Raw genomic sequence first — 20,108 nt, 5'->3', positions numbered from 1 at the left:
TGCCCCTGGTGGTAGATCATTCATTATTCATGGATGAATGAGATAAATTCTCTTTGTCTGTCTCTCTCCAACCACACAGGCTGCAAGGGAAGGAAGTCCCCAATCCCCTTCCCACCCTCTCTGCAAACAACACAATAGAATATAGGGATTTTCTCCTCTTGCTGGCCCTCCATCCCTTGAGTCACTGAGTCTGGACTTTTCCTCTGGAAAGGACCTAAATACTTTGGGAATATGTTTTGTATGCTATTTGCAAGTGAAAATTCAATTTAACTCAAGAAATTGAGCAACTGCATTGTGCCTGTCATGGCGGGATACGATGATGAATAAGACAAGGTTTTTGGTCCGAGTAAGTGGTGTAGAGGACGCATCCAACACACATGAGCCCAAGACGATGGAACAGAAAGCGCTACAGAAGCGGACAGGAAGGAGAGCTTGATTCTATTGGGGGGCTTTGGTTGGGGAGGGCTTCACAGAAGAGGTGATGCCTAACTAGACCTTGAGGAATGAGAACATACTGAGGATGACATGATTTGATTCCTTTGAATCAGAGAAGACTGTCACCTGAACTTCCTGACAGCTCACATTTCTCACGGGGCTGATAAAGGAGCTGCTTATATATCCTTATGTATTGGATAAATGAGTCGCAGAATAATGTGGGAACAAAAGTTAACGCATATTATATCTTTCCCAGAAGTTTTATGAGTTCAGGACACACTCCTCAGCCTCATAAAATGGAGATGCTCTAACAGGAGGGCCCCAGCAGACGTTCATAATTAATAAAGGTCAAATGGTCTCTTTATGGAATGTTTACTTCAGGAACACATTTAAATGTGTATCCCTTTCTCTTCTAGACAAGGTATTCATTGAAAGATCCTACCCATTTTAATATCCCTACAGCCTTTTGAAAAGCAGGCTTCTTCAAATGCTAACAAACAAGATCACTTAGGATCTATAAATAAGCATCACATCTGTCACCTTTAAAGGAAAGGTCTCTCTCCTCAAAAGAGGAGACATGGTAATGAATAACTGAGCTCCCTTAATGTTCACTGAAACAACAGAACAGTCCTGTGTCTTTGCTGTGTCACTGCCACATAAGACTCTAATGATTTATTTACTTGTTCTCCTCATTAATTTATTAATAGTCACTCTGGCTCTTTCTGTATTTCTTCTTCCTAGGCTGATGGGTCAGGAGGATTTCTTGCCTGATCAACAGTGAAAATAGCACGCCTGGCCCCAGCCCTTTCTGCTGTTCCATTACTCCAGCAACTTCCTATTGATAGTCACCGAAAACTCAACAGGACTGCAGGAGCCTCCAGCCCTCAGCCCAGTCTCCTGCACAGCCCAGGACCTCATGTATTAAAATATTAATCTAGTCAGTTCAATTTAATCATATCCCCTCAAGTTTGTAAGGTATAAGTGGTTGTTTATCTTTTTTTACATTACAAAAAGATAGAGAAAAAGGAGGGAAGGGAACACGCATAATCCCATCACACTAAATCAACCACTATAGGCATTTTGATACATTTCTCTCCAATCCTTCTTATACATATAGCTTTGCTTTGTTTTGAAATAGTTGTCATCTATCTATCTAATTTTATAAATTTCCTCCAAACAACATTGCTCCATAACTTCAGGGACATGGACATATATACACATAAATACACATATTTACCAAATGTAAAATAGATAGCTAGTAGGAAGCAGCCACATAGGACAGGGAGATCAGCTTTGTGACCACCTAGAGGGGTGGGATAGGGAGGGTGGGAGGGAGACGCAAGAGGGAAGAGATATGGGGATATATGTATATGTATAGCTGATTCACTTTGTTATAAAGCAGAAACTAACACACCATTGCAAAGCAGTTATACTCCAGTAAAGATGTTTAAAAAAAAAAATTAAATTAACACTTGTTCTGAGGATAAAGGTAGTACGTGCTCAAAATAGAAAATACAGAAAGATGTAAATAACATAAATATCACTTAAAATCCATCACCCAGATGTGGCCCCTATTAACCTGTCAGTGTATTTTTTGTATTAAAATATTTGTATATAGATTTTTTTTTAGTTTGAAAAACTGGGATCACACTGAGTCTTTATTTAGTCTGCCACATTCACTTAACATTATATTGTGAACTTCTCCCTAGGCTGCTAAAATTTCTCTGAGACAATGAACTTTACTTGATAGATTTACTATATATGTGTGTCACAGAGTAACCATGTCATTTATTGGAAATTAAGGGTGTTTCCAAATTTGTAAAGATGGTGAACACGTTTGCAAATGTGTCTTGCTCGTATGTCATTATTTCTTATAATCAGTTCTCAGAAGTAATTATTAAAAATGTTTAAGGCAGGGCTTCCCTGGTGGCTCAGTGGTTGAGAGTCCGCCTGCCGATGCAGGGGACACGGGTTCGTGACCCGGTCCGGGAAGATCCCACATGCCGCGGAGCGGCTGCACTCGTGAGCCATGGCCGCTGAGTCTGCGCGTCCTAAGCCTGTGCTCTGCAACGGGAGAGGCCACAACAGTGAGAGGCCCGCGTACCGCAAAAAAAAAAAAAAAAAAAAAAAAATCCAAGTCTAGTCAACATTTTTTTTGTAATTTTTTCTATTGCTTCCACATTTAGGAAGTCCTCCCTACTCTAGCCATTTGTTAAACATTTAAATCAATATTTTTCAGTTTGAATTTCATTCATTAGTGATTCATTTTAGTGTGCAATGGAAAGATTTATTATTTTTTTTTTTTAATTTTTTGGCTGCGTTGGGTCTTTGTTGCTGCCCATGGGCTTTCTCTAGTTGCAGCGAGCGGGGTCTACTCTTCGTTGAGGTGCGCGGGCCTCTCATTGCGGTGGCTTCTGTTGCTGTGGAGCACGGGCTCTAGGCACGCAGGCTTCAGTAGTCGTGGCAGGCAGGCTCAGTAGTTGTGGCTCACAGGCTCTAGAGCACAGGCTCAGTAGTTGTGGAGCACGGGCTTAGTTGCTTCGTAGCATGTGGGATCTTCCCGGATCCGGGCTTTAGTTTCCTTGTCTCTAAAATGAAACTACCGTCACCTACCTCATAGAGCTGTGGTTAGGATTTTGTGAGACAATGCATTTAAGTGCACATGGAATACAGCAAACGAGCAATTAAAAGAATCAAAAGTCTTGTTTTAGAGTTTTCTTTCAAGTTCTTGCTTGTTTGGTCCCTTAAATGGACTTTAGATTTAGTAGGATATTATCCCGAAAGTCACTTGGCCTTTCATTTGGAGTCTAAAATAACATAAAATAATCTAAGCACTCATACTTCATAATAGTAAATGTTCAGATTCAGAAATTTAAAATAGAAGGACTTGATAGGATATGAGAGTAACTTTTGATAGGAGGGGAGATTTTAGAATCCAGGTAGATTTTAGAACACCAAAGATGGGTAATTTGTGCAGCTAAAAGGTAACAGAAGGGAAGCAAAGAAAGTAAGAGGGCCTAAAAACAGAGCACCCTGGGCTGACCCCAGTGTGGGAACTGTCATTCCCACAGTGTTTGAGAAGCCTGTGAGCTACCCAAGGAAAGGACATTGGAGTCAAGCTTTCAGGCTCTGGGGCGGCCATTTCCACTCACTCTCTTATTTCCTGAGGGCAACAATGACTTTTCCCATACTGGGAAAGTCAGCCTTTCCTTTTCACACTCTGTGAAAAGCAGGATAAAACAGGGAAAAGAGAAAATCACTGAAAGAGGAACTAGATCAGTGAGACAAGCAAATCATCAATTCAAGACATGAGCAGGCTGTTTTGGAAGCTGTGAGCTTGAGGGATGTTATCACTCCTCTTCAAAGACAATGTACAGCATTTAAGCCTTCAGGTGCATTACTTGTGAGATCAATTTAAAAGCATGCATTTTAAAAGACCTGTGATTTTGGTTTCCTTTCCCAAATGTAAATAGCCCCAAGGGTACGTACGCATTGACTATAAATTTACAGAACCATAAATGAAGGGTCAACTTGCCATTTATCTATTTAATGGCTTGTTAAATAAACTATTGTAATTAGGTGATCATTTCAAAGGTAAGTGCTGCCTGGAAGCGGGCACCAAACCCCACAGAATGCCATTGCGTTTGGCAGCAAGCCACCCTGAGTGACGGCTGGCCTCAGTGACTGAGCCCTGATACAGCAAACCTGTATCACCAGATTCAGAGACAGCCCTCCTGGTAAGCATGTTTCTTTGCCCAGGCCTGAAATGAAGGCCCCTTTAGGTAATGTTTAGGTGCTCAGTCTTGCAGGGGATTCAGTTTGGGTCTGGGCTAAAGGATAGATGTATATGTACAACTGATTCACTTTGCTGTACACCTGAAACTAACACAACATTGTAAATCAACTCTAATAAAAATTTAAAAAATAAATAAGGTGATTGAAAAGATCTCTTGGGGGCAGGGAAGATGCAGAATTTCATGGTCAACCACTGACATGTATCTCAGAAGTAATAAGAGGTCCTCCAGCCCTGCGGAGAGAGGGTACCACCCTCATCAGAAAAGGGTCCCATCAGCTCAGGACACAGCCTGTGCTTCACATGAAGGTGGATGCCTGGGCCTTTCAGTCTGATTGATTCCAGCATCTAATCTTCCCGTCGCCTGACACAACAACTTTCCAAGGAGTAAAGGAATTGTGTCAGGCTTTTGTTTTCTTTGAGGACAGAAAAAGGAGGACGACGAATTAAGATTAAACATTAGAAACTCCTTTAAAAAATCTACAATGCCCACCTCTTGTACCTGACCTTCCTTTTTTTTTTTTTTAAATGCACTCACTCTAATACATTTGTTAATGAAAAATTTAGCACAATTGAGGCAGGCATATAAACGTAAGAGATTGCTAAAAACAATTTTGACCTTCATTACCCTTTTCTACTGATTTTTTCAAGTAATCCACTTGTATTTTTCTGAACTTTCTCATTTTAAACACAGTCAAAGAATATTTTGGATAAACATCCCAAATCTTGAGAACAGACATTTTTAACATACTATGAACTGACCAAGACACTCAACTGTAATAATTCTCCCCCTCTGAGGGTAATCACAGGAAAGGGAGAAGGAAACAGCCACATAGAAATAGGCCAGTGGTTCTCAGAGAGGGAGCAAAAGAAGCTGGCTGGGAACTGGGATGCTATAGGTTGGAGAAAGTGAGGGTTTTTTCAGAAGTAACAGGAGAAAACATTTGTCTCTGCACAGTCCCCACTCCAGTAATATCAAAAGAAAAGAGTGATCCTTAGGAGGAAAAGGGGGTAAAGAAGTACAAAGGGAGGAAGAGTTCCAGGGGGAAATAGCAGTTTAGAAATGCAGCTAGCAGCATACTTTCAAGGAAGCCTTGGAATCCTCAGCTGCCCGTGGTGAGGGAAGCACAACTCCCAGGGGCTGCAGGGAGGCCTGCGGGGACAAGGCGCGGCGACATTACCCACCTCTGCCAGACGATCACCCGACTTGGCAGCAACTGGGCGGTCGAGGAGCAGAGACTCAGCATGGATTCTGCATAAGCGTTCTTTAAGATCTGTGTTTTGTGCTAGGGCCTGGAACACGTTAAAAATAGTGGGGCTCCGTTAATAAATGGATGTTTCAGAAAAGCACAGCAGCGGGCCCAGTGTGGCGGAGCCCTCGGGGGCACTTCCTCGACTATTTTTCTTGAATGTTATCCAACAGGATACCCCTGAGATGCCTGGCAGATACAAGATATTAAACACTGGAAACGGAGGTCCTTCTCGAATCTCATTTCCAGGGATGGAAGTAGGGTTAGTAAGGCTTTCCTTTCGGTGGAGAAGGAAATCACAAACACCTACAGCTTTTATTACTCGAGGTTTCTCGGCCCCTCCTCCTTCCGAGCTGCCTTTAGACTCTGACTACCTCCCTCTAAAGATCCCAAGCTTCTCTCTCTCATCTTCAGTAAAAATGCTGCTCTTACCCCTTACGATTGGACATATTTTAATGTTATTTAATTATCACACTAGTTGAATTGGATCTTAGGAAGTGTGCTGAGAAGATTTTGTGGAGGATTAATTTTACTGTTTTACAATATAGGTATTCATTGCTTTATATTCATTCTTCATGACTAAGATAGTTTATTTAAAAAAAAAAAGAGCTTACTTACCTGGGTAAGGGCTAAGGACCAGGGCCCTGGGAAGGGGGCTGTGAGATGTGAGCTCATGTCAGCCCACCCAGATCTCTTATTTCTCCCTGGACAGGTGTGATTCCCTAGCCCATCCTCCCAACTAGGAGAATAAAGGAAGGTGTTTCTTTCATGCTGGTATCCCCTGTGACCAACTGTTCTCCAGATGATCTGTTTTTAGAAAGGGACAACTTCATCTGATTCACCCACACACACTCCCACAGTCAGCTCCCCAGGTGCTTGTACACAGATCCATCCTGTCTGTCTGTCTTCCTGACTCTCTTCTGAGAAGCTCAGAGCCTTTCCCATCCATCAGTGCCCACAGGGTCTAGCTGCTGAGAGCATAGAATGATGTCTATATTTACCCACTGCCTGGATCTCAAACAAGAATTTTGGCTTTATTTTTTAGTACTCACAGATGGAAAGGGTTATCGGGAAATTCTCAAGGGTCATTTAGGAAACACTGAGTAAATGTTTCTTAAATCACACAACTACATCTAATAACCTCTACCGGGCATTCACTTTGGCCAATATGTTGCTGGCATCTTAGTGTAAGTGGCTAGAATCTATACCACTGGCTAGAATCTCCATATGGTCTGAAAAATGTGCTATTTTAGTAGCTTCTCTTTCCTTTGTAAGCCACAGGCAGAAGAAAGAAAAACACAAAGATTGCACATACAGCACAAACATATTCATTCTGATAGCCCTGAGATAACTCTAAAATTCTTATTTTTAAAAAACAAGTCTTGAATTTAATCAGGAATCCAAGACAAAAAGGAAAGGATCATTCTGTTTTATCTTAAGTTTCCAAAATCCTTACCATGGGTGAGGGAGAACTCCTTAGAGAAGGTAGTGACTCTGGACTAGGATATCATGGCCAGGTGGGTCTCATGGCCTCTACCAGACCAGCAGATTAACAAAATGAGGCCAGACCTCCACAGGAGGAGGGCAGGGGACAGGAAGACGACAGTGAAAAGGACTTTGGGGAGCCCATCAGAGGTACCTTCTAAGTGCACTAAAGGCCACCCTACTGGGAACAATAAGAAATGCTTTTACCACTAAAAAATAAACTCAAAAAAAGAAAAAGAAAAAAACCACCCTGCTTCCCTCAAACCAAAGCAGCACCCAGTGTGTGGCTGGCTGTCCACTACAATCCAAAAGGGGCGTTTCTATCTCTGGGTCTACAACATTAAGACTCTAAACATGGAGTAAATCTATGTTATTTTTTATTTCGTTCAAAGATAACCTACTGGAAATATTCAACTGAGCGAATATTCCTTAAGTATCTTACAATGACAGTACGTACCACTGGTAATGTATTTACCATTAACGTTACACCAAAAGCATTGCTTTACTTTTCTCAGTAATATGATGAGTAGAAAACATGGGTGGGTATTTTCTAGTTCTCTCACTGCCTGAATTGGCTTCTGAAAACAAAATCCTAAAATTCATCTCCCCTACCTGACCCTACATAGAAAGTTCAGTATTGCTTCAGATGGTAATTTCACATGTGTGCACGCACTCTCCCCCTTTTCACAATAAGTGTTCCACATACAAGCAAAGAGTAGGAGCAAATAAGTATGTTCTTTTAAAAGTTCTCCAGATTTTTTATAGATACAGAGATAATAGCCAGACATTGTCAGCTATTCAAAACAGAGTTCTAGGATACTGCACTTCAATGGAGTCCAGCTCTTCTGAGGAATAAACTGGAATAAATTGAAAAAAAAGGAGAGAGAGTGAATGACAGGACGGCTTACTGAAAAACATCTGGGGCTTGGCAGTGATTTTTTCTGTTGTTATGAAGGCACAATGATTGCCTGACACTCCTTATGACATCTCTTTGTGCCCATGGGGGGAGCAGGTGGGAGCTGAACGTTTGTACTATCAAATCAAATCACTTTTTTGTCTTTGAAAGAGATGTGGTATAAACAGGTAGATAGGATCAATGCTGGGCAGCAGAGAAGAGTGTGAATTCAAAATTTCACTCTGTTGCCTGTACCTGTCAATACGGAAAGTCAATCTAAGCCTGTGAAGTCTTAGGTATGGAAATCTGCAGACTGTCAGACTTTGTAAGCATTAACAAACAAATGTCAAGACAACCATATAACGACAGCTTCCCTAGTGGCACAGTGGGTAAGAATCCACCTGCCAATGCAGGGGAGACGGGTTCAAGCCCTGGTCGGGGAAGATCCCACATGCCGCAGAGCAACTAAGCCCTGTGCCACAACTGCTGAGCCTGTGCTCTAGAGCCCGCAAGCCACAATTACTGAAGCCCGTGCGCCTAGAGCTCGTGCTCCGCAACAAGAGAAGCCACCGCAATGGGAAGCCCACGCACCGCAACGAAGAGTAGTCCCCGCTCGCCGCAATTGGAGAGAAGCCCGCGCAGCAACAAAGACCCAACGCAGCCAAAAATAAATAAATTTAAAACAAAAACATATAACAAAAGCTTTACAGAAACAGAAAACTCAAGATAAATAGGAGGAAACCAAACAGAGTATCTAATGCTCAGTGAAATACTAGCTACTAAGATTTCGAGTAGGCTCAGCTTTGGTGTTGAGAACAAGCAGATCTGATGAAAGGTTAGAATGTAATTTGGATAATGTGTTTGGTTTTCTCATGAATTTTCAACACAACCTTGGAAATCATGAATTTTCAACATAACCATGGCAATGGAAAATATAAAATGTTCATGAGCCTGGACACACTGTCAGGCATTTCCATGACATAGACGTGTAACTTACAGATGACAGGGCGTGCTTCAGACCAAGGACCTGGGCAGAGGGGGAGACAGAGACATCCTGCTCCATCAGCTGCTTCAGTTTCTCTCTCTCCGTTGATATGGTGTTAAAAGCTGACCTTAAAGTGAAGTAGACTATAAAGATATAATCATTATAAAAAGGAATAAAAGAGTCATAATTAAAAACAAGATATAGAGAGATGTATTTCTTATAAAAGAACTTAGAAAAGTAACAGCCATGAATATTTTGCGTCCAGCAAATGTGCACCTAATTGACTTTAAAAAATACATCTGAAATGTAATACCAAGAGTGAACCCTAATGTAAACCATGGACTCAGGGTGATAATGATGTTTCAATGTAGGTTTATTGATGGTTAACAAATGGACCACTCTGGTGGGATGCTGATAGTGGGGGAGGTTATGTATATATGTATGGGGGAGCGGGTATGGGAACACTCTACTTCTTGTTCAATTTGCTATGAACCTAAAACTACTCTAAAGAATAAGATCTATTAAAAATTTGAAAATCACACATTATTTGTCAATTCCGAAGTCCCTATCCACTATAAAATTCCATGATTTTATGAGCTGTCACCAAGATATTTTGACACTTGAAAGGACTATACTTCTCAATTATCAACATTTAGTTTTGTTTGTATCTCCAAAGACTGGAAATGTTTGAAAACAGAACTTATTGGTTGTCAGAAGGAAAATGGTAACGATGCAGAGGAGAAACTAGACAGTACCTTAACTAGGTATCCAAAATTAATCACTAGTGAGAGTCAGATGGACTTCGTGTACCTTGGGACTTTGTGTGATACCCTGAAAAAGACACACTATTGTTTTTGTTGTACACAAGCCAGAGATAGGCCATCTGAATCTGCTCAGGAGGAAACATCAGACAACCCCAAAATCAGGACCATCCTATTTTTTCAAATTGGCCTGTATTCTTCAAAAGTGTCAATTTCATCAGAGAGAAAGACAGACTCAGGAACTGCTCCTAATTATAGGAGACTAAAGAGGCATGATAACTAAATGCACTCTATGACCACAGACTAGAGCCTGTACTGAAGGGGAAAAGAGCTATTAAGGGATGTTATTTGGATATTGACAACATTTGAATATGGAAGGCAGAATAGGTAAAAGTACTGTTTCAATGCTAAAATTCCTGGATTTCATAACTAAACTGTGGTTAAGTAACGGAATACCCCTATTCTTAGGAAATATACATATAGCACAAAGGCATAAAAAAAGACATGATGTTTGATTCCTATTTTCACATGGATGAGAAAAAATAAATGCACACACATCTGCATATGTGTGTGTGTGTGTGTGTGTGTATATATATGTCTCTGTGTGTGTGTGTAGAAAGAGATAAATGCAGCACAATATTAAAAATGGTGAATTTGGATAAAAGACATATGAGAGTTCTTTGTATTATTCTTGCAACTTGTCTGTAAGTTTAAAATTATTTCCAAAAAGGTGTTACCTACCCTCTTCCTTGTTAGTCCTTCCAGCTGCCTGACCCAGAATTCCCCACCTCTCAACGTGGCATTCCACAATTGGTTCACTTTAGTGAGCGTTCAGGTACAATGAGGGCTCAGTGTTATTAGGCACTCAGATGCCTGAACTGAAGTTTTAAAAACCGTTATTAGGTACAGCAAAAAGTTCACCAAGTTTTGATCACATAATGTACAAGTTACCTCCTAGGGAAAAGGCAATTGTCATCCGAACTGATCATGGAAATCACGTGTGAATATTTCCAATCTCCTTTATTCTATTTTGTTTTAGAAAGGCAGGAAGAAGGAAGAGGCTGAGACATACTTCTACTCCAATGGCCTGCCATAAGATTGAACTGCCTGGTGCTGCACTTTTTGAGGTACTGTTATTCCAGAGTGGCCGATTCAGTATCACAGAAACTAAATATGCATGACTGAATTACTCCCTTCATTCCACAGCCACGCAGACAACTGAACCTCTCTCGATAGGCTGTCCCTAAATTGTCTGAGGTTGTGGTGTTAAGCCACAGACTTAGAGCATCTTCACAAAATCACAGGACAAATAAGCAATCTGTTTAAATGCAAACACAAATTATGGTGCTTCTGTTGACAGAAGACAGGGGTCAAGGGTCAATAGGTACTGAATTTTCTAATAGTGTCTATGGAACATGCTTAGCTCTTTGATTTAAACAATTCAGTTGAGCACAATAACAGGCAGCACAACAGAGCCACCAATAGTGTGAGTTCCCACATCAGCCCTGGGTTCTTCCCAGCTCCATCACTTACTCACTGCAGGACTTCGGACAGGTATATTATGCACCTGGACCCCAGTTTCCTCACTTGTAAATAGGGATAATAATAGCACTTACTTCATAAGATCATTATGGGGATTAAATCAGATAATGTAGGTAAAGCACTTAACCCAATGCATCGCATATAATAATAAATGCTACTGCAATAATAATAGTGGTGGTGATGAAAGAAACATACGAGGCTGAAAGTGGTGATGGCTGCAGTCTTTTGAAATATGGGCAGCAGTTTTAGGATACTTGAGTCTCTTGCTGGAACATCATTTTATAAATAAATGCACAGGGTAGAAGTTCTATGAATGAGAGATTGACCAGAATCTACGGAGCAGGAGAAGCAGTGGAAGCTCTCACCCAGAAAGCAACAAGCCCTGCAGTTAACTCACTCACTGCATCTTAGGTACTTTTAGATAGGCACCCCTACCCCTTGCAACTCCACAGGATACCCATGCCCATCTGAGTGGGTCCCTGGGGGAACACCTCGTCACTGTCATTTTTGGGTAAGTTTACTTAGTATCTTACTACAATTCTTTTCTTAATTGAGGTATAACTGACATACAACATTATACTGGTTTCAGGTATACAACATAATGATTCAATACTTGTATACATTTGGAAGTGAACACCACAATAAGTATAGTTAACATCTGCCACTTTACACAGTTACAAAAAAATTTTTTTTCATTGTCATGTTTATTGCTCTAAATTAAACAGACATGGCACTCAGCTGGCTGTCACTTTACCAAATCAATTCCCTTGGCTTTCAGATGGCCTGCAGTAAAACAAGGCATTCAACCAAACTAGAAGATTACTATTACTATTTGTAAATGAAGATTTCTCTCACTGCAAAGATTTTCCACAGGTTGCAGGAGATGTATCCCTAAAACCTCACTTTTTTCCCTTCCAAGGCAGAATGTGAATATCCACTTCTATCTGGAGTACCCTGACCCCAGTCCTACACTAGTCCTTGCTTTCCCATCCTAAATCTGCTCATCAAATATGGTAATTTTTGCTTGTATTACTAATACAACACTCTCTCACAAAATCTCCTTGTAACAAGAAGCAGCAGCATGATTTCTGTTCAGTGGAAAACAATTAATCATAGAAGATAATTACAGAATTTGAGAGGCCAAAGAGTCAGGACAACTACTTTAAGACATTTAACAAATGAGGTAGCTGAGGCCCAGAGAAGTTAATCAATGAGGTGAAAGTCCCACAGCTAGTCATAACAGAGGTGGCCTAGTTGAATGCAAGTTTTCTGACTTAGCTTGTATAGAGGGTTAGCTCCAAAAAGGCTTATTATTTACAATGTTTGCTGACATATGTTTCCAGGAACTTTAGTTCCAGAGCGATAATAGCTGACAGCAGTTTGGGGAAGAGGGAGAAGATTTTCCCTAACAACGTTGAAAATTTGAAAATCATTAAGTTAAACAAAGCTAACAGGCTTCTCTGCTGCAGGACTTCTCTTGGGCCTTTAATATTTACTGCTTCTTGTGTAAATGCAAAGCAGACTATAGTCAGCAGTGTTTTCCAGACATTTTAAATCATGGAATTCTTCTGTTTTTTAAAGTGTTATATGGGCAAAGTGTTCCATGAAATACATTTTGGGATATGTAAAAGCTAATATACGTAAGGCAAATTACTTATGACTTTTAGACTTTAGTACATTTTGTTCTCTGTTTGCTTATATATATGTCAACATGGACACAAAGCCAGACACATGAACCAATGAGAATTAGTTCAATGATACACCATAAAAATCAAATTTATAGTCTAATATATACAACAAAGACTTTTTAGGATGGGTGTATATTAGTTGCCTACCATTTGATCCAACTTCTATGAGACAGGGAGAATTCAGATGCATTTAACAAGCTGAAAAAAAGTAGGTAATATAAGACTATTTACAACAACAATGGAATTCTTGCCTTGAGCTCAGCTGCTCTGAAGTCATGGTCAACAGATTAGTGATGCAGGTAAGAAAGTACAGTAAAAACTGTCTAACAAAATCAGGCTTACAACGGAAGAAAAGACAAGATGCTTCAAAAGTTTGAATGGAAGTGAGAAAGCAGGCAAGGTCACAGGACACAGGGAGAACCTGAGAACTGTCTTCATTTCATGAGGCCTCTGAATTACAGCCTCTGTAGAAGGGACTCCCCGAGATCTTTCAGTCTCTGCAAGTATGCTCTAAAACTACAGGAATGAAACAAAGCTTGCTAGGCTCCCTGTGGAATTCACTGTTCGCAAGCCCGTGGGGCGTGGGCTATAGTTGAATAGGTGTTCCTGGACTTTTCTCGGAGCACAAACCTTGACCTAGTCTAGGTATGTGGCAGCCCTGCAGCCAGCTGCTTTTCACAAAGCCCAAAAGACAGAACAGCTGGCTGAGGCCCATTATAAACCTTGCACAATGTCAGGCCCTCTGCAGGAGGACAGGGTCAGGGGATCAACTCAATAGAGCAAACTCTGTCCTTCTGAGGAAGCAGCTTCTTCAAGGCAGGTAAAATCAGGATAGCTCCCTTCCGCAGGGAGGCACTATCTTCTCATTTTTAAAGAGACAGTGCATATTATTAAAAAGTAATGGCACTGTATAGGAATTTCCTCCCACAAAACCTAAAATGAAACAACCTCATTACAAGTGGTCCTTTAATACTAGAGAACCATACTGGGGTGTGTGAAGATCTTTAAAGGGGTGGGGCAGGTAATTCTTCCCATTTTACAGATAAGTTGTACTGCCAAACATGGACAAGGTTCTAATGGTCACTTGGACAAGAGTTTGAGGTAAGAATCTGTAAAGAGCATAAAATAGTTTCCTCATAACCAACGTGTTTTATTTTAAGTTTGCAGGGTAAGGGAAAAGAGCCAAAGGAATCAGTGATGTAAAGGAAGAAAAATACAGGGTGATGAGAGAAAAGCAAAATAGGAAACATCTTCTCTCCTCCCACTTCAAGTACTGCCCTTCCATTTAAAAAATTTTAACTCATCTTCTCCTTTAAAAAGTGATAAATCTATGATAATTTTTTTTAAAAAGCAGAATAAGTACTCCCAGTCTCCATCACTAAAATGCTGGTATGTATCCTCTCAGACTTTTCTAATATGCCTATACATGCCAGATTTATATAGTTTATTTTTTCCAAAAAAAAAATGGGATCATACCTTATATTTTTTGCTCAATATGTTGTGTCAATCTTCCAATACCTATAAAAATAAAAATAACCCTGGCTACCCCATCTGTGAGGGCAGTGAGACACCAGGTGAGGAGCACAGACTCTGGGGTCAGGCAGGTTAGAATTCAAGTCTCAGGTTGGCTACTTTCTACCATGGGACCCTCACGAAGTTCTTTGGCTTCTCTAAGCCTCAGGTTTCTTACGTGTGCACAGATAAGAGGTTACAGTCATACACACTCTGCGGGTTGCTGCTAGAATTCAATGAAATACTGCATGTTAAGTGCTTAGTAGCAAATACCTGACATGACACTGTGTTCGATATAAGGTAGATATTATTATTGTAGCTGTTGAGTATTCTAGTATATGATTACATTGCATTTTAAAAATCCAATCCCTCTACTGTCAGGCATTTAGGTTATTTCTAATTTTTTTTAAACTTTCTATTGTGAAATTTTTATAGACTCACAGGAAGTTACAAGAGCAGTACAGAGAACCCCTGGGTGCCCTACATCCAGTTTCCCATGGTGGTAACATCTTACATAACTTTGGTACAACATCAGACCTGGGAAATTAACATTGGTATAACCTACAGCTCTTATTCAGATTTCACAGGTTTGACAGGCTCTCACTTGTGAATATGTGTACACGTATGGTGGTCAATGCAATTTTATTGTATGTCTAGATTCGGGGACCCACCACTAGAATCAGGATATAGAGCTTTCCATCACTACCAGGATTCCTCTTACTACCCCTTCATAATCATACTTGCCCTCCTCCTTGTCCCTGACCCCTGGCAGCCACTAATCATTTCTCCATCTCTATGCTTGTATCATTACAAAAGTGTTAATAAGTTCAATCATACACTATGACACCTTTTGAGATTGGCTATTTTAGGTCAACATGATGCCCTTGAGATCCCCTCCACTGTGGCGTGTATCCACAGTTCATTCCTTTTTATTGCTGAGTAGTGTTCCACTGCATGGATGTACCACCTTTTGTTTCACCATTCATCTGCTGAAGGACATTTGGGTTGTTCCAGTCTTTGGCTGATACAAATAAACCTGCTCTGAACAGTTGTGTATAGGATTTTGTGTGGACTTAAGTTTACATTTCTCTGGGATAAATGCCCGGGAATGTGAATGTTGGGTTGTATGGTAAGTACATGTTTGGTTTTATATAAAACTGCCAAACACTTGTCCAGAGTGGCTGTACCATCTTGCATTGCCACCAGCAATGGATGAGAGATCCAGTTTCTCTGGATCCTTACCAGCTGTCAGGTTTTTTTTCTAAATTTAGCTGTTCTATTAGGTGCATGGTAATGTCTCACCATGCTTTTGATTTGCATTTTCCTAATGATGGTGAAAATCTATTTCTAATTTCTGATATGATAAACACTGCTATGATGGATATCTTTGGATAATTTTAAAATTAATTCCTATGAATGAATTCTTCAAAGTGGAATTGCTGGATAGGCAGACTTTTTTAAAACTTGAAACATGATGTCACATGCCCTCCAGAAGTACCAATTTACACTCTCATCAGCAGCATATAAATTGCTCAGCCTTTAAAGTATACTTAGGGCTCTCACCTTCCCCCCTACAGAGTTAAAAAGAAACTTCTTGCCAATACACTCTGTACTACCGGGGAAATAAAATAAAAATTAGATTGCCTGAAATCCTAATAGAGCAGAAAACAAACCAACTAAGATTCCCCTCTCCAAGGACATCCCACATTCAGACGAACATTTAACATTTTCATCAAACACATTAGGAAGAAAGAAAACTCATTTACCTTTATGGGCAATATGACACAGATCTTCTTGCATTTTAGAAAACTCTGATGAGGTTTCAGAGCCATCGGAATAATTTTTGTCTTCTCCAAAATCTAGTGTTGACAAATTAGGATTGGAGGAATGCAGTCTTACTGGGCCAGAAAAAGTTTTGGGGACCTGAAGTGACACCAAAGGGAGATATTTCTTTTTAGATACGAATTGCTTAGAATATTTACTTGTTTCTAGGACTGGAAAGTACTAAGAACATTCTATAGAAAAGTCTTTCTATTGAGTGATAACTTATAGGAAAAGACTTGTCACAGAAACTTTCACTGGCTTCTTGCAAAATAAAAATGGGTGAGAAATCACATTTTCCTTTGGAGGTGATCACAGCATTAAAGCTACAGGTTGAAAATGACAGCTAAAGCAGCCAGGCTGTTTCTCGTTTAAATTCATTTCCTTCCTCCTGGCAATAATCACCCAGGATCTAGGTTGCTAATAGTTAATGGGGTAGATTTAAAAATGTTTTCTTTACTTGCACCTGGTGCTTCTTACGAAACAAACCTCCTTCTCACATGTTTATATACAAATCACTCTTTGCTTTCAAAGTATTTAAGTTCAACCCATAAAGTGCTTTGAACCAGAGTTATTAATATATAAGAGTATAACAGTTTCTGTAAGTTTCTGATTTATTTTGACCCTGACAATGCTGCAATTTAATATGCAATGGCTGAGCTGCAAATCGTGGCTTCTGGCTTAGCCGCGCATTGGGAAAAGTCAGCGGCTAGCGTTATGCAGTGAACTTCTGATGGGGGATTGGAAGGTTGGAGACAAGAGGCAAGAGAAAGTCTGTACAGTGTCCTGCTCCCAGAGGCTCCAGCCAGTGGGCTCAGAGGGATGATGAATCCACTGAGTTGCAGCAGAAGAGGTGAGTCAGAGCACACGACCACAGCAGCCACAAATCAAGGCACACACTGAAGCAGGGAAGAGAGCAGGCAGGCTAAGCATTAAAGAAGGGGAAACCAAAACCCTTTACCCAATATTCATTACATGCTTATTCTAGTATTCAGAAAATCTTCCAGAAAATCTAAGTGACTGAATTCCTCTCTCTGCACAGGGTATTTGAGAGAATAACTACAGAATATTCACTTGTCTATTCTTCTCTTTGAGTCCAAGGAGTCCCCAGCATATGTCCATGAGGAAACCAGCCTGGGGAGGGAAGCAAGGGTTACCTGCAGCGTTCCTTTAGCGTCTTTGCCAACAGCTCTGGACCGCCATCTCCTATGTGACCTTTTTTCCTTTTTGGGACTTTCAAAAGATCCACCCTTTGTTTCAAAACAGGAAAGAGAGCACAAACAGTAAGGTCTACCAAACCCATAGGGAAAGACACACACCAAAGAGACCACCTCCATCCCCTTGAATCTGGCTGAAGCAACCAACAAGACAACTTCCCTGTTAGTGTGAAAGGCTGGGAGGAGAGAGGAAAGCGCACGAGTGCCAGAATGAAACAGAAGCGGGATCTGGCTAACCTGGATGACATTGATAGCCGGAGCCGAATATGTCCGATGCAGGACGTCCATACTTTGCAGAAGCTGGCTCATCTCCACCAGGCAGTCATGACAGTTTGCCAGTTCTGTAGGAGAAAAGCAAGAGGAGGAGTCAAACACCCTCATCTTGCATTCCAGCTTCCCTCTGCTAGTGCCAGCTACTTTTCTCATTTATCTCTATTTGCTTTTACATCTCATAAGGATAGGAAACTTCACTTCCCTTCTTACAGGAGAGACAGTAGACCATTGTGGTTAAGGGCATACCTCTGGAGGACCACGCTGCCGCAGTTTGAATGTACTTTACGAACTGTGAATCTTGGGCAAATAACATAACTTCTCTGTGTCTCAGTTTCCTCATCTGGAAACCGGGGGTAATTATATACCTATCTCACAGGATAGTTGAGTTAAAAATGAGTTGATAAATGCAGAGTACATTTAGAGTACCCAGCATATGGTAAGCACTAAATAAATCAGTCTTCATCATCATCATCATCATCACCGTCACCATCATCATCACCAGCACCATCATTGTTACTTCTAACCTTTCAGGAACAGGCTGTCACTATCCGATTCTAAGGACCCAACACAAGTTAAATGAATGAAATTAAAATGAAGGGTGTATTGGTCTCTGAGGATAACGTTGTGAATCATGGACCTGCAAGAGGACCATGATGGTCCTCCACAGATTGACCTACGAGCATCCTCAGTCCAGTTCCTGGGTCACTAACTCAAAAGCTAGTCCTCAATGTGCTGTTCACTGGATGACGGTGGCTGTTTCTCCTGAGAAATCAAGGTCCAAAAGCCTAAAGACGGCGGCTCTCAAACTTTGGTATCATCAGAATCACCTGGAGAACTTGTTCAATCAGATTGCTGGGCTCCACCCCCCAGTTTCTGATTCAGTCTCTCTGAGTTGAAGCTGAGAATTCGTATTTCTAATAGGTTCCCAGGCCGGGCCAATGCTGCTGGTCCAGGGAAAACACTTCAGGGAGTACTGTCCCAAAATGTCACTCAGTGAAGCTCACATTTATTGGGAGGGCAACACTTATATGGCTCCAGGTGTGATAAGATCTGCATTCAACAGGCAAAAATGCAATTTTCAGGCATCTTTCTCTGATAGTGGTTCTCAATTGTGGCTACACTTTAAAAATCAACTGGTGAAATTTTTAAAATCACCTACGTCCAAGTCCCATCCCCAGGCAATTAAATTAGAACACCCCCAATCCCACTGGTGACATTTTTTTTTTTATGTTCCTAGAGTGATTCTTAGCTAATTAAGGTTGAGAACACAGAGCTTCCATACGGTAAGCGTTCTCAACCCTGGCTCCTTATCAGGATCACTTGAGGAACTGCAGGAAAACTAGTGATGCCAGGGCCCCATCCCACACTAATTTAACAAGATTCTTTGGGACAGGGGCCTGGGCATGCGTATCCTGCATTTTAAAAGCTCTCTTGGCGATTCTAACGTGCAGCCAGGGTAGAGAACACCCGTTTGGTGGGGATCTCCATTTGGTTCACCCACTCGCCTCTGGAACAGTGATTTAAATTCTTGGATGTGCATCAGATGCATTTTTGGCACTTAAAAAAATATAGCGAACTGTGCAGACCCCATCCCTGGATTCTGTGGTTTAGTAGGCCATATGGAAATCAGGCATCAGTGCTTAAAGAACAGAAAAGGAAACCTGTCTACATGCACACCCAGGGGAAGACATAAAACTCTAAAGGAAAGTGCTTGTTGTTGATCACGAGTGAAGACTTCATAAGCAAAATATGACAGGGAATGTAGACCAGTGAAGGGGGAGGATACAAATGCATCTGGGGTCTGAATACCAAACCAGTGTAATCTAAGAGCAGAGGTTTTGACAGAAAGAAACAAAGGTTTCGAGTCACTCTACCTTTAGAGCATTTTTCCATGTCCTCTGAAGACTGTAACCATAATGGAACTCGAGTCTCACCACCACAAGAAAATGATAAATTGCTTCCGGTTTGAAACGAATTCTGCTTTGATATACCGCTATGCTGTTCCACAGATGACAAAAGCACATTATAAATGAAAACAGAGCTCGGTGGGAGCACTTTAGGGTAAAGGATAATAAAGTGGGCTTGTAGCTAATGGAAGCCATCTGCCCATAATAAGGAAGAAGCTTCTAGCAAAGCACTCCCCTGGAGACCCTGAGACCGCCAGCTATTAACCGCGTGGCCATACCATGCTACGGGCCCCTGATTTCTCCTCCTGTCAAATGATAACCACACTGAAATAATGACACAAATGTTGGGAAAGATTTTGCAATTCTGTATGACTATAAGTGCACCTCTTGTATGTTACAAGCAGAAAGCCAGCTGAAGTCAAACTGGTCAAGAGAAAGCTGGAGCTTTCAGGGATATTAAATCCCTCCGTACATGCTGTTCTCCAGTTACACTCTCGGCATTAATAGATGCCCTTCTGGCCCTCGTTCTGACTGAGTGGACACA

The 20,108-nt window shown here is 41.0% G+C and overlaps 1 protein-coding gene across 1 annotated transcript in view; it reads right to left on the bottom strand.

Annotated features, from left to right (window-relative positions):
• The window catches only part of OSBPL3 (oxysterol binding protein like 3), a 201,347-nt gene that overhangs the window by 41,740 nt on the left and 139,499 nt on the right, over positions 1 to 20,108 (bottom strand). The window contains exons 8-13 of the mRNA XM_060156982.1: positions 19,532 to 19,655; positions 17,622 to 17,725; positions 17,325 to 17,417; positions 16,113 to 16,269; positions 8,856 to 8,986; positions 5,414 to 5,521 (exon numbers count right to left, since the gene is read on the bottom strand). Of these exons, the coding sequence (XP_060012965.1) occupies positions 5,414 to 5,521; positions 8,856 to 8,986; positions 16,113 to 16,269; positions 17,325 to 17,417; positions 17,622 to 17,725; positions 19,532 to 19,655 (717 nt within the window). The remainder of the gene's footprint in view (positions 1 to 5,413; positions 5,522 to 8,855; positions 8,987 to 16,112; positions 16,270 to 17,324; positions 17,418 to 17,621; positions 17,726 to 19,531; positions 19,656 to 20,108) is intronic.

The sequence above is a fragment of the Lagenorhynchus albirostris genome, chromosome 8 (assembly GCF_949774975.1).
Source record: "Lagenorhynchus albirostris chromosome 8, mLagAlb1.1, whole genome shotgun sequence".
Lineage (NCBI taxonomy): Eukaryota > Metazoa > Chordata > Mammalia > Artiodactyla > Delphinidae > Lagenorhynchus > Lagenorhynchus albirostris.
The sequence above is the reverse complement of the archived record's forward strand: the minus strand, read 5'-3'. Positions and strand labels throughout refer to the sequence as shown.